The sequence below is a fragment of the Fukomys damarensis genome, unplaced genomic scaffold (assembly GCF_012274545.1).
Source record: "Fukomys damarensis isolate Sample0158 unplaced genomic scaffold, DMR_v1.0_HiC HiC_scaffold_11, whole genome shotgun sequence".
Classification (NCBI taxonomy): Eukaryota; Metazoa; Chordata; class Mammalia; order Rodentia; family Bathyergidae; genus Fukomys; species Fukomys damarensis.
The window spans coordinates 43,596,076-43,610,761 of record NW_022900923.1 but is presented as its reverse complement, the minus strand read 5'-3'; the positions used below and the strand labels follow the sequence as shown (position 1 = coordinate 43,610,761).

General features: G+C 56.4%; 1 protein-coding gene across 2 annotated transcripts in view; it reads right to left on the bottom strand.

Annotated features, from left to right (window-relative positions):
• Nucleotides 1–14,686, bottom strand: part of Tmcc2 (transmembrane and coiled-coil domain family 2) — a 36,912-nt gene that overhangs the window by 4,039 nt on the left and 18,187 nt on the right. Inside the window, exons 1-2 of one of the 2 annotated variants that reach the window (XM_033762213.1) lie at nt 9,445–9,801; nt 3–631 (exon numbers count right to left, since the gene is read on the bottom strand). In XM_033762213.1, coding sequence (XP_033618104.1) covers nt 3–631; nt 9,445–9,471 — 656 coding nt within the window. In that variant the 5' untranslated portion in view covers nt 9,472–9,801. Of the gene's footprint in view, nt 1–2; nt 632–9,444; nt 9,802–14,686 lie in introns of those variants that run through there. The other variant, XM_033762212.1, reaches the window with a different exon arrangement.

Below are 14,686 nucleotides of genomic sequence, written 5' to 3'. Positions count from 1 at the left end.
CCGCCTCCTCCGGGACCCCGTCCTCCAGGGGGTCCTTCAGGTACGCGATGTTGTCGGCGCTGCCGAACTTGTTGCGGATGAGGCTGGCAAACTCCCGGGGCTTGGACACCACGGCGCTGTGGGTGGCCTGCGACAGGCCCGAGAGGCTGCCCTTGACGCCCTCCACCACGCCGCCCCCGAAGCCACTGATGCCCGCGCGCACGTTGGCGCCCACGTCCTTGAGGCCCTGCTGCACATCCCGCAGCACGTCCTTGGGCTGCCGCGAGGGCCCGTTCTGCTCGATCTCCTTCAGGCGCCGGCGGCAGTGCTCCAGCTTCTTGTGCAGTTGCGCGATGGTCTGGGCCGACTTCTGGTTCTTCTTCTCGAACACCTGCTTGATTCGCGACACCTGCTGCTTGTCCGCATTGTTGGCCAGCTTCAGGTACTCCGCCACGTTGTCGTCCCGCGCCTCCTGCTCAATCTTGATCTGCTCGGTGATCTTCAGGATCTTCTGGTGCAGGTGGTCGATGGCGGCCTTGGTCCGCTGGGGGTCGGGCGCTCCATCGGGCACGTCCAGGCAGATGGGGCCATCGGTGTCACCATGGCCAGCGCCAGAAGGGAGGCTCAGGGTCACGAGGTCTCCCTTGTCACCCTGGGGAGGAGCAAGAGAGCAGACACGGATTAATCATGGGCCCGTGGGAGACAGCCAGCAGTATCCTCAGTGTCCAGGGGACACCTCCGGACTCTGCCCCTCTACCTGGGGATGGATGCAGGATGGAGAGGAAACTTTGGGGTAAGAGTCTAAAAGCAACAGGACCCTCAAGCCGCTGGCCTTCTCACATCCGCCCTCTCTGACGCCCACAACATCCCTAAAATGCAGTCTTCGCAGATCTGCCTGACCTTTGATCCAGAAAGGTCTAACAAGTTACTCAGAAACACAGCTACGAAGACAGAACCTGCAGCCCAGAACGCTTGCTGGGACTTAGCAGGTCAGGGGCCTCACCAGGGAGTCGCGGGGTAACTTTCTCAGGGAGGAGATGAACTGTCCCAGTGGACTCCACTTTCCCTCGAGCAACCTGTCCTGCAGAGCTCGCCAAAGCCGCCCCTTGGCCAGACACTGCGCCACCCTCACCCTTTCTTCACTAACAGGGATCAGGGTCACCGGGCTCTACCTCTCCTCTCCGCCGTTACCTTCCAGCTCTCTGAAGTCATCAGCATCCTCTTCCGCTTCATGAAGGTGGGAGCCCCCGCCCTGCCCTGTCTCGGTGCCCCCCCAGCCAGGTCCCCAAGATCCGCAGTCTGAGGTGACTCGGGCTAAGGGTGGCAGGAGCACTCCGGGGGCCTGAGGGGAGCAGCCGCCCCGCTGGGAAGGGCAGGGATGAGCAGGAAGGAAGCAGGAGCCTCTTCCCGCCCAGGAGGCAGGCAGGCTTCCCGAGCACATCAGGGAGGCACAGACCGAGCCTGGGAGAAGAGGAGAGGGGAAGAAGGAAAGGCCACAGGAGAGGAAAGATGGAGTGCCACCAGCCTGGCTGCCGGGAGGGTCAGAGCCGCGGTCCCAGGGCTGCCGCCCCGCGCCCGCCCACTGGAGGATCTCTGTCGGCAGCGAGGCCGAGGCCGGGGCCTTATCGCCATGCAACAACGGAAGCAGCAGGAAATGGCTCAACCTTATGTATTTTTACACACAGCACACCCTGGGTGAGTCCGGGTCAGGGCAGGGTGGGGTGAGCTAGATGTGGGGAAGGGGGTTAGACACAAAGAAAGTGGCCCAGTCACGTGCTCCGGAACCGGAAACAGCCTGTGCCAACCACAGGCAGAAGTGGCTCGCTTGATATTTGCCAAGCTGCAAAGTTATGGAAAACACCATTGAAAACAAAAACCCAGACAAGGAGTGGCCAGGGAGGGCGGTGCCCTGGGGCTACCTCAGGTCATGTGGCCTTTTTGGATGCTGCGGGGAGGGCCAGGCTGTCCCTGGTCTCCTGAAGTCACCCTGTCCTCCGGGTTTGCTCTGGGTTTCCCCACGTCCTCTAGCCCTCCCACGCAGAATGCTGCTCTGAACATCTGGCCTTTCACACCCAGCAGCCTCCTCCCCAGTCTCCCTTAATGGTCCACCCCAAGGTCTAACTCTCTCCCTCTGACTTCAGATCCTATTCCCTGCTTGCTCCCCAGTGACAGCAAACAGCCCATGTCTGCACTGTCCTGACCCTCTGTGTTCCGGCCTGTAAAATGGATGTAACGCTATTTCCTCTCCGGATTTTGCTGAGGCCAGCACAGATGGCACTTGGCAGGCACTTAGCAGTGAGTGGCATGCAGACAGCACTTGTTAAATCCTGAGTCTGATCTAGGCAACACATTCCTTTTTTTCCTTCCCAGGGAGGTGGATGCTTGCAATGAAGCTGTGATAACTTTATTTAGGAGTCTGCCACCAAATGTACTCAATATTGACAGAACAGCATACAACTGTTCTGTTTGCCGGTGCTGCGGGTTGAACCCAGGGCCTCTCGCAGGCTAGGCCGGTGCTCTACCACTGAGCCAAAGCCCCAGCCCCCACATCAAGTTCCGCGTGCAACGCTTGCCTTTATCACGGAGGCAGCGGCCCAGCCTCCTCCCCTCCCTCCTGGGGTACAGCACCTGGGAAACGGGTTTGGGGTTTGGAGAGAGGCCCGTCCCTTCTGCTGGGGTTCAGAGGAAGGAGCTCATGAGAAATGCCGTGAATACACTGTGACAAGCAGAAGCATTTTGGGACTACATGAGAATGTGACATGAAATAGCAAATTCTCGCCTGCCGTGGCTCCCCTCTGGCACCTTGGCTCTCTCTTCCTTCAGTTTGGCAACTGTCTGGCTTACGAATGGAAACTCAGAGTTAAAGCTGCTCAAGAAATTTCCATGAATGAGGAGAACACTCACTCGGGCCTGTTCCCCCGACCCAGGCCTCTCCTCCACCAGACTCCAGCCTGGGGCTCTGCAGCAGGGTACCAGCTGTTTCCTATTCCTCCTGCCCAGAGACCCCTTGGTAACGTGACGGTCCCTAACACCGGGTTCTGGCTGGCCTGTTTCCAGTCACAGAACATCTCCGCCGAGTCTCCTCCCGGGGACAGGTCTGCACATGGACTCCCAGGGAGGTGGTATCTTTCCCCTTTGGCCTTTCAGCTTCTCTCTGGACCTTGAATTCCTGTTCTAAATGCCCTGCACAAAGGACGAAGACAACAACTTTACCACGTGTGCCAGGGGCTTTCCATACTCGAATCCCATTTTACAGAAAAGGAACCATGGCCCACAGGTGTGAACTGAAGGCCTTGTCCAGGACTAAACAACTGGTGATTCAAAGACCTCGGATTTGAATCCCATCTGGCTCCGAGCCTGACTCTGGGCAAGAGCACCAGACCCTCGGGTGGTCCTGCGTGGGGGCATGGTCCTCAGCCAAGGCCTGGCCTCACTCCAGAGCGCCAGAACTGGAATTTCCTAGAGTCGGACTGTGGGATTTTACCCCCCATGAGAGCAAGGGAAACAAAGGGCTCCATGGTCCGATCCCATCTGACACCCCACTGCCGGATGCAAATCCTCAGAAGTGTCCACAGTGGCTGCCATGGGTAAAATCTGACCACTTGGGGTGGGCACAATGACATCTCCAGCTCCCAGCTACGGAGCTGACCCCTCATCTTAGTGGTCGTCAGGAAGATGTCACTCACCTACCTGGGCCCAGCCCCCCCCGGAATGGGGGGTGCACGCGCGGCTGTGTGGGAGGCACCGAGCTCTCGCTGCCGTTTACCTCTCAGTGAGTGGAGTTCTCGGAGAGCTTCAAAGCCAGTTGGCAACTGGACGACTGGGCGACCACGAGGTCTGGACTGAGACAGCTCATCTCTATGTGCAGCCTGGAGCCCAGGAAAGTAGCATTTCTGGGTTTTTTTTTTTCTTCAACGCTGGGGATCAAACCCAGGGCCTCAAGCACACCAGGCAAGCGCTCAACCACTGAGCTACCCTGGCCCTTTAGGGAAACATCTTAGGGCTCCTGCCCAAACCATAGCCCCTGACATCCCACAGTCCACATACTGCCCCCAGGGAAGTGGGACAGGGCCACGGATGAACAGAGCCCTCTCAGGGAGTAGGGTGGCCTCACCCTGGTGCAGAACCCACTTTCCCACACTGCTCTGCTGCCATGATGCATGAGCTGAACAAATCTAGGGACATTCCCACCTCTCCCTCCCAGGCCTCTAGCGCTGACCCCCACCTGGGAAGAAAACCCCAGGCTGAGCTGTCTAGCCGAGTGGGAAACAAACTGAATCTGACAGGAAACCCCTTGGACTCAGGAGAAGAGACACTCACAGGGCAGGCGGGACAGAGCAACCCGGGCCCTTTGACTTTCCCGGATCTCTGGCCTGGGAGTCCTGCAGCAGGATGCCAGCTCCTTCCTGCCCCCCAGGGAGGTTTTCAGCATCCACTGGTGGCTGGTCCCTCTCCAGTCACAGAGCATCCGCACCTGGCTCTTTCCTGGAGGAAGCAGCAGCGTGTGCGTGTGCGTGTGCGTGTGCGTGTGCGTGTGCGTGTGTGTGTGTGTGTGTGTGTGGCTGCTCCCTGCCCTGCCCTCCCCAGTCAGCTCGCCATGGCAACGGCTCCCTTTCAGGATCAGAACTGAGGGAGACAGGGTGACAGAGGCAAAGGGAGCCCAAGGACTGGCTGACAGACACAGAGGCACAGAGGATTGTTTTAACAGAGAAAGGAAAATTTGAGAACAAGAGGAAGCTGCGAGCTTGCTGTTCCGAGAGACGATCAGGAACAGGACAGAGCATAAGAAGAGACAGGTGTGCTGAGAGAGACTGGTGATGAGACAGGATATAGACCTGTGCAGGGCAACAGCAAGGAGCTGGGTAAGATTTAGAATCCTGGTTCTGTCGGTTACCGTGTGCCCTTGTGTGTGTCACTACCCTTGAGCTCTATCTCCAGCCCTTGTTTAATTTTTTTATTTTGAGACAGGGCCTACCTAAGTTATAAGTTGCCCAGGCTGGGCTCAAACTTATGATCCTCCTGCCTCAGTCTCCCAGAATGCTGGGGTTACAGGAGTGTGCCACCAGTTTCAGCTGCCACTGCCCTTTGTGAGACCTGCTGATCTCACTTGGAAAAGGGGGGTGATTCCACTTACCCCAATGGGTACCATAAGAGTGAAACAAGACTGAGTAAAGGACACACAGCAGGTGCTCGATGCACATTTAAATTAAGATACCACACACCCACTGGAATGACTGCGACACATTTTTATAAGCAAAGTAGCGTTGGTGAGCGGGCATAGAAGTTGGAATCCTCACACGTCACTGGTGGAAAGGTACTGTGGCGGTCCCTTAAAAACCTAGACACAGAATTACCACAGACCCAGAATTCCACTGATATGTGCTGAAAACCCAAAGTTCATCCTCACACAAACACTCCACAGAGTTCACAGCAGCATTCTTCACAGCCAGAGGGTGGACGGACACAAGTCAGAAAGCTGTTTTTAACCAATGAATGGGTTAAAAAATGTGTTGTTCCGTGTAATGATTATCATCTGGCCATAAAAGGGAATGGAGTCCTGATGATGCTAAACAGGGGTGGATCTATCTTTTCTTCCTCTGTCCCTTCCTCCCTTCGTCTTTTCCCTCTCCCCCTCCTCTCCCTCTGTCTGTCTCTTTCTCCCTTTCCCTCTTTCTTTCTTTGACACAACAGGGTCTCGCTATGTACCCCAGGCTGGCCTTGCACTCATGGCGATCCTCCTGCCTCAGCCTGCTGAAGTGTGCACCACTACACCCAGCTTTACGTGGATGAATCTTAAAACCACAGTTTGTTAAAGTGAAGGAAGCCAGAGACAGAAGTCTGCTTATGACAGCAGGTGAGTGGCTGCCAGGGGCTGGGGGAGGGCCTGAGAATTTGAGCACGGTAGGTACAGGGTTTCCCTGGGGTGGGTGTGGAAGGCCAGGTCCTTCCTTCAGGCTGGTGCTGAGCTCCAACCAGTGCCCCCATGTAGAGAGGGTGTGGGGCAGGGCTGAGTCTTCCTCACTGTCTCCTGTTCACAGAGCAGAAGTCCCTCCCAGAGCACCCTGACCTGGCCTGAGTGACCAGAGAAACAGATTACTCAACTCTGACAGCAGCAGGTGGAAACTCCCAGGGCCCCCAGCCAGGAGCAGGGCCTGGGGCTATATAGGTACTACCACTCCTCCTGCAAGTGGGCAGAGCCTCACCTGGCCAATGCCAACCTGCTCTGTCCCGGAGTCCTGGCTCCCTCTTGCTGAGACAGGCTGGTCACTCTGCAGGCCCCTGATCCCGGATTAATCCCGTGAACAGGCTGGGCAGGCTCTAAAGGAATAGGCAAGACAATCAGGTTTTTTCTGCAGTCCTTGTTCATGGCAGATAGTCGGGGAGGCCATGCCATGCCCCTGCTCAGTGTGCCCACCTGCCAGGGCTGAAACCATAGGCCTTGTTCAATACAAGGATCTAAGCCAGGCATGGTGGCACATGCTTGCAACTCCGGCACTCTGAGAGGATGAGGCAGGAGGATCACAAGTTCAAAGCCAGCCTGGGCAACTTAGTAAGAACCCGTCTTGAAAAATGAAAGGAAGGACTAGGGACGTAGCTCAGTACGAAGGTCCTGGGTTCAATCCCCAGTATCGAAAGAAAAATTTAAAAAACAAAGATCTAAGAAATACTGGGATGCTCTCTTAGTGTCTAGCAACCAACTTTCCCTATTCTTTCCTGGCTCCGGCAAGGCTTCCTCACTGCCCACCAGTACTGGAACCCCTCTTGTGCGGCCCTGGCAGCTCCACAGACCCGCCTCCCTGCCCCCTCCCTGCAACACTGAGCGAAGCTGGATTAGGCACACCGCCAGATTACGGGGGCGCTCCAGCCCTGGCCCTCCGTGACCCTCCTCTTCTTGGGCCTGAGTTCATTGTCCTCCTCTACCCTGGACATGAGTCGCCTGCTGTCCCTCCTGAACACGTGTCCTACAGCTGGGATCCCTGGAATTGGGAGGCGCACAGGAGATAGCTTCAGCTCAGTGTGCCTGGCCTAAGTGCAGCCTCAGGAGGCAGGGAAGGTCCTAGAGACGCCATCACACACAGTTCTCTCTTTAAAAGAAATGCATGGAATACTTCAGGAGGAGCCACTTCCGGGGACTGTGTACCACACACCTGTGATTCCCCCTCTCTGTGGGGCTGGCAGCCCCTTCCCAGCTTCACAAAAAGCTGGTTAGGGTGCCTGCAGCAGGTTGACACAGAAGAAAGGGCCTTCCTGTCTGAGCTGCAAAGAACATTAAGGTCATTCTTATGAGGAGGAGGAGGAGGAAAGAAACAGATCTGCCTTTAGGAAGGCAGGGCAGCCCTGCCATCCTGGGAACAGTGAGCAGGCGGCCCGTGTCTCTGCCAGCAGGTGAGCCATGCAGGTCTGAGCCCAGTGGGTGAGTGTGGCCCAGGGCTGTCGACCTGCTGACTGCTACCCAGTGACTGATTCCAGAAGGCTTCTCGGACAGAGGACACTCAGATGCCCTTTTTCTGCCAGGTCTTGGAGGGAAAGGGAGGCAACTCAGACAGGATAGAGAGGAAAGCCCACGCTCAGCTAAAGTCCTGCAGCCCCAAGAGGCCACCTGACCTTCTGGTGACGCTGGAGGAATTATTCCAACCCTGGGTGTCTGCGTTGGGGCTGCTCCTGTTCTCCCAGCTTAGTAGGCATTGCCTTGTGGAGCCGGTGGCTCTCTCCTCCTGGTGGGGACATGTGGGCCACATGAAGCTGCTCAGTCTGGATGGGGAAGTGTTCCCGGCTGGGAAAGGGATGGGTGGAGGGAAAGGGCCCACTCAGTCTCCATAGGAGCCTGGGACCCTGGGGGGCTTTTCTCCAGAGAGCAGGGAGGGCATACGTGGTGCAGTAAGTTCCCCAGGCAGAGGGCTGAAAACTGGCCCACAGGTAGACCCAGCCGCCACATGGCTTGCCCTGGGTATCTTTGTACATCACTGCAAGGGGTTCAGGGTGCAGACTACAGACAGACAGGGGACACCTTGGCCCGTCCTGTAGCACCCACCTATCCCAAGGCAGCACGCAGCGGGCTGTTATCACCCCTCCTCCTCCTGCAGTCAGCAAGATGGCCCTGCCCCTTTGGGCCACTGTCCCTTCCTCCTCCCATCTAACCCTTGGTTTCCAGCCTTTCTTCTCCCTGCAATCAGAGCTACACCCTCCCTGCCCTGCTGAGAACAAAGCCCTTTTGTCCACATAAATGTCCTGCTCTATTCTGGTCTTCACTCCCACAGACCCAGGGTTACGCCACCCAGAACTACCCTTTTGCCCTGGGGTCTCCTCTGTCCTCCATCCCCTGAACTTTCCAAGTCAACTGTTTTGCTCCTGGATTGTCCTGTGGGCCACCAAGAAATCAGCCCACCCTGGAAGCCCCCACAGCCCTCTGCCGTGGTTTCTCACTCATCAGAAGTGATCACAGCAGGAGCACCCCTTCCACTTAGTTTCATGCCACTCTCCTGCACTTACGAGGAGTTATTTATAAGGGAGAGGAGAAGGGGTCACTCCTCAGGAACCCAGAGAGTGAGAATGGCCACCTGCAAAGTCCAGAAATGCCTTTTCCCAACCCCAAAGCCCCACCCTCATCCCGACACGTGACATCGGCCCACCCAGGGCCTCACCTGGCTGGGCACTGCTTCCCAGAGTTGTGCTGGCAACGAGGTACCAGAAGCTCTAAGGCTCCAGCTGTCCGAGCACTGTGCCAGGCCTCCAGGGTCACGGTCCCTGGACAGCACTGGGCTCGCCCCAGGAAGCCGGGGCCTGCAGGCAGGTGTCCCTGAGCTCTGAGGCTCTGTAGCCGCCATGGCCAGTCTGAGGCCCTGTGAGGATTAGGGGCAGATTGCTCCGGATTTCCCCTTCCCCTGGGGCTCGAGGCTGCTCCTTCCATCTGGCAGCCGACATGGAGGATGTCCGAGCCAGTGGGAGGACCAGGCTCCAGTGAGGGGCCTCTCCCCATCCAGCTGCTGCCATGGGAGTCCAGTGGGTGCGGGAGGATGCCCAGGTGTGATGGGCATGGCCGGGGCCCTGAACAGACAGCCTCACTGACCTCCTGCTCCAAATGGAAGCGGACCTCCCAGCCTGGCTTCCAGACAGAGAGGAGCTCTCTAAAGCCAGAAAGAAGAGCTGGAGGAGGCTTCTTGGTGATCCGAGTACAGCCAGCTCCCCCAGGGTCCTCCCGTTTCTCCCTGCTGCCCTGTCCACTGGCTTACGGCACCATCATACCCAAGGCAGCCTCCCTACTCTCCTAACTGCTTGGAGAAGTCAGACAGTAGCCAGCCTCAAAAAGGGAAGTCCTCAGCCTTCAAATCCCATCCCAGAAATCCAACCCGCCCTGGACACCACTGTGGCCACTTCTCCCCTGGCTCCTGCTGCCCACTCCCTGCTCTCTCTCCCTGAGCACTGCCCAGGTAAAAACATCCAAGCTACACCAGACAGCAAACTCACAGCAGTCTCTTTCTCCTTGGACTTCATCTATACAGTGCCAGTCAGAGATCCCGCAGCCAGCAGAGGGGGCCAGAGGGCCACAGTTGAGGACAGTAAGCAGGGAGGAGAGCCCAGGTGCCCTGCAGTCCGGGATCCTGCCCAGTCTCTAGCAGCAGTTTCTCAAGGCCAACCAAAGATGTGGATTCTTCATCCCCTTGTGCCTGGTGAGGCTCTCAGAGCTTAAATACTGAGGGCAACGTGGATCACAGTGACGGGGCGATCCCAAGTCCAGAAGGTGCAGAGAGATAAGCAGGGCCCACTGCTATCCCCAGAACCAGTTCCAAGGCTCGCAGCCCAAATCACCCAGAGCAGGAGGCCTCGGTGTACGCTGGGCTCAGGAAAACCACACAAACATGTGCGGCAGCCGATGCCTTGGGACTGTGATGCAAGAAGCCTGACACAGCACATCACACAGCTCCCACTTTCTGCCGCCAGCTCTGACCTACAGGGCCAGCCACACTTCTGTATATGAACTCCCCTCTTCTATGAACACTGCCTCCGCTGGTTCTCTAGCTTTATGCTCTGGCACCAAGCACTCTTCGAGTATAGTGGTTATTGGTAAATATGAGGTCTTACTGTCCCTACTGAACTGAGGAAAGCAGGGATCAGGTCTTACGTGTATCTGGGCCCTTTCCTGTGCATAGCAGGAGGTTGTCCTTCCCCCCAGTCCTGACACTGTGGAATGACTGAAGGGCATGGCATGGAGCTCAGTGGTACCGCACTTGCCAAGCATGTGTCAGTTTCTGAGTTCGATCCCCGGTACCGCAAAGACTGATGTATTTTATGGAGCTGCAATGGAAGGCAGTCCATCTGCCGCAATTCCGTCCTTAGCAACAGAGACACCTGGGCTTCTCACGCTTGAAACAATCCTTCCCTACCCACTCCTTTCTAGGCCCCACCAAGCTAAAAAAATTTTTTTAAACTTTTCTTACAGGGCACTGGAGGTAGAGAGGGGGCTCAGCTCTGGAGCTTTCTCTTCATGATTGGTCTTATTTTCCAGGCTTCCTGGGGTCATAAAGGTTCAGAAGAACACAAAGAAGCTCCTGCAGCTGGTGCACACCTGTAATTCCAGGACTCTGGGAGGCTGAGGCAGAAGGATCACAAATTCAAGCTCAGCCTGGGCAAGATCTAGTCTCAAACTAAGGGAGAGAGGGAAAGGAAGTTGGGTCCTGCAAGGCCACACAGCACCACAAAGAAGACCCTTGGAGGAGTTTTCCCCACTACATGGGCATCTGGGGTCTCGAAGAGCAACTTAGCCATCAGCACAATAACCAAACAACGGGAAAGGAGGGCAGGGAGTGAGCCAATGGTGTGCTCAGAGAAAAGGAACAAACAGGAACCAGCAGATGTCTGCCAGGCAAGCCAGCAGGAGGGAGACGTCCCTCTGTGACGCTGCTCTTGACTTTATACAGAGGTGTTCCCAAATCTGCCAAGGACACAGAACTTCCCGCCCTGAGCACAGACAGGGAGCAGAGCCCTGGCTCTGAGATTCAGGTCCATGCTACGGGACCTGGATGGAGTCTGCATAGGCTTTGAGCCTGTTCTCACACTCGCAGTGGAGGGGTGTGTAGAGTGCACACTAAAGGTGAGTGTTTGGCAGGAGGTCATGCCAGGGCTGGGACCCCGGGCATGGAACACACTTTCCTTCCAGGGGCTGGCAGAATGCTCCGGAGTCACACATGTGCCCGGGACACATCGCAATCCTGCCACTTGCTAGCTGTGTGGCCTGGACAGGTACTGTCTATGATTCTTTACACTGCAAGGGAGGTTGGAGGAGGGCAGACAGGAGGCGGGGTGCTGCGGGAAGGAGACGAGGCAGGGGGACGGGCTGAGCCCCAGTGACTGCGCAGCCCCAGCTGTCTTCCTAGCTGCAGATGGTGCTCGTGGACGTTACCTCCCAGGGCCTACTGAGGGTGCCAGGCACACCGTAGGTTTCGCCAAGACAGACAACTGGTCCTGAGGCCTCCTCGCTACACGTGAAGGTGCGCATGCGCACGTACACACCCACAGACGCATGCACGGACCTAGCACAAACCACAGGACCCCACCCCATACTTGCGAGACCGGGTTTAGGACAGAAAAGGCCAGAGCAGCAGCCGCTGTAGGCAGCAGAGCCGAGAGTGGCGAACAGACATGGGAGAACTGGCACGAGCATGAAGCGACGGGCTCTGGCAGGTGCAAAGCCAAGCTCCTCCGGCGGAAAAGGTGCCACTGGGTTGACAGCGTCACAGGCACTTCCTGACAGCTCCGGCCGCCCCTCAGCCAGGGCAGCGCGGGAGCTCACGGCTCTGCCCTTCCCAGTTGATCCTGCACCTGGGGCAGCAGGTGGGCTCTTGTCGGGGAAGGAAGGCCGGAAGAAAGCCCGAGTTCTGGCACAGCTCTCTGCAGGTCGGCGGGGCTCAACACTCACTTTTACTGGTTTCATCGCCCTCCTCCATATCCTTTTTTTCCCTTAATTTTGATGCTACACCCTTTACGTACTCTTCAAATTTTAAATACTTTCTTTTCCTTTGTCTTTTCTCCAGTTCTCCTCCCACCCACTCTGTAAAAATCTTCCTACTTACTCTTTGTCTTTAAAAATACAATTTTTTAAAAACTGGGCTGGGGTTTAGCTCAGCAGTAGAGCACTTGCCTGACTAACATGCATGAGGCCCTGAGCTCAGTTCTGGCTCAACAAATTAATTAATTAAAACACACAATCCACACGTTGTGAACGGTGGGAAACCTGAGAGGTCACAGGCTTCAGGAGCAAAGATTTATGCTGCTGAATTTAGTACGTTAGCACACAAGATACTAAACAGATCTCAGGCCCACTAAGCCTGTGAAAATTGCAGTAAGGATTCCTCCTCGGAAGGCTGGCTGCTTCCTCCCGGAAATGGAAACGGAAACGGGCTGGGGAAGTGGTCAGTATTCAGAGACCCCTCCCCTGACACTTTTAGACCCAGCCAGAGGAGCATCTGCTCGGGAACTCAGGTTACCAAAAAGCCCTGCCTCCCCCTGGGGCCAGGAGCAAGGAAGGTTAATGTTCCTCAGCTTTACCCCACAACCAAGGTGGGTGCGGATCCTAGGAGCCTGTGGGGAGGCACAGCCCCAGGGGCTGGAAGAGCATCAGCTGCCCGCCCCCCGGAGAAAGGGTACCCTCTCCTCCACCTGCAGGGCCCCTGCTGGTCTAATGCCGTGGATGGTCCGGGTCCTTTCTGGGCTGGGATGCTGAGGAGTCAAGAGAACCACTTACCTTAGGCGAATCAAAATTTGTGCCAAGCAGGTGGAAGAAATGATGATTCATACATTTATAGTCACTCCATTTCCCCAGAGGAGGCTGTACTGAGAATAGGCCCAGAAGAAAGTGAAATAGCCCAGAAAGGAAGCGGCTTCTCCCTTCTGGGCAATTTTTAGGATATGCAGTACCCACCACCCCACCCTGTTTGCCAAGTACAATAGAGAATGATGCCTTTCTAAAGCGGAGGACTGAAACACCGAACTCCTGTGGGCCCCTGCTGACTCAAAGGCTCTGGGCTTACCACGAGCTGATGTGATTAGATGAGAAATGTGCATGAAAGCATTCTGCAAACTGTGGCCTGCTGTTCAACTGACCACGGATGCCAGGCAAGCTTTCAAAGGGACACGCCCGGCACCGCTTAGGGGGCCATGCCATCACGCTCCCGACAAGTCAGTACACGGGTGCAAGGCCCAGATAATATTTGGGTCTGAAGCTGCCTTCTCAGGCAGTGAGGAAACCTTATATAATGAAGTTAATGTTACAGGGTACTTGTCTTTCCAGGCCAGGGTTCGCCTTTCCAGCTGCCCCAAGGAGGCCTCCTGGTCACAGTATCAGCATGGATCTGATTTAGCTTCAGCTGAGCACGCTGAATTATTCACTAGCTATGGACACCAACGCAGACCTGGGGTCCCAGGAGCCGGGTATCTGGAGAGCTATGGGGAAGAGAAACACGCAGTGAGAACCCCAGATTCAGATTTGAGGGGAGGTCAAAGAGGACAAAAGAAGCTAGAGACCTCTGAGTTAGCCTCTGAGGGATGTGGGAGGCAGAGACTGGGGGAGGTGAGCCCAGAGAAGCCTGAGAAGCTGCTTATGACACCCTAACACCTGTCCCTGGAGAGAAAGGGGAGGTGGGAGAAGGCATTCCTCCCAGCCCGGTGCAGCTTGGGGAGCCCTGGATTCCCGGGGGCCTGGAGCAGTGAGTGGGGTGCTTCGGTTTCAGAGCCCTCTGCTGCATGGGACAGAAACAGAGAAAGTCCAAACTGTGCCTCTGAAAAAGAAGAGGCAGAAGCAGGGATCAGGTTAATGGTGCTGTATTTCCATTGCCTCACCTGGCACCAAGGGGGCCTGGGTCACATTTCTCACCTCTGGATGGCGGCAGATCCACGGAAGAAGGTGCCCAGTCCCTGGGAGGTTGCACCAACTACCGTGATCCATGCCACATCCCCAGTGGTGGCTCCACACAGTCTGGAGCTCAGGGATAGACCTCTCACTGCTGGCTGTCACTGGCTCTGGTGCGGGGCTGACACCTGAGCCCTGAGCACACCTTCCTCTCGCAGTGTGCAGCATGTCCGAGGGAGCCGAGGTAGGGGCGTGCACCTGGCCAGCACTCCCCACCGTCCTGACTGGCACGATCTCAGCCCCCAGACACTGCAGACAGACAGCATTTCTCTCACAGGGTTGGCCTGGGCTTAGTGACAAGGGGTTAAGGAGGCATGACCTCGATCTTGGCTGGGAATCTAGGAAGTTAGCTAGCCTTGCCCAGGGTCCTGGGGGATTCTATGCTTCAAAAGCCAGAGCAAATCTGGAGAGCAAAGGATCTTCCAACGAGAAGGAACAGCAGCAGGGTATCCACAGGGAAAAGATGAATACAGGCCAATTCCAGAGGCCAGCGGCCTGCTGGGACAACTGAGACCCGATTAGGTTCTAAAGGCCAAGAGGACACTGCTGCTCATGATCTCAGCAACGGTGCTTTAGCCAGGGGCAGAGGCCCTATTTACGGCCCCTGTTCTGATTGGAGAGGTCCTTGACAACGCCAAGGGCTTCCCCTGAACAGGAGAATTAAAGTCAGACTAAAGGGAGAGACAGGCATGGGCAGGTCTTCTGCTGTGGTGGGGCCCAAGGCCCCTGGGAAACCCTGACCCAAACGAGCAGCGAAGGCTCCTGGCAGATCTCGGGCAGCGCTCTGTGGCCTGGGGGATCCGG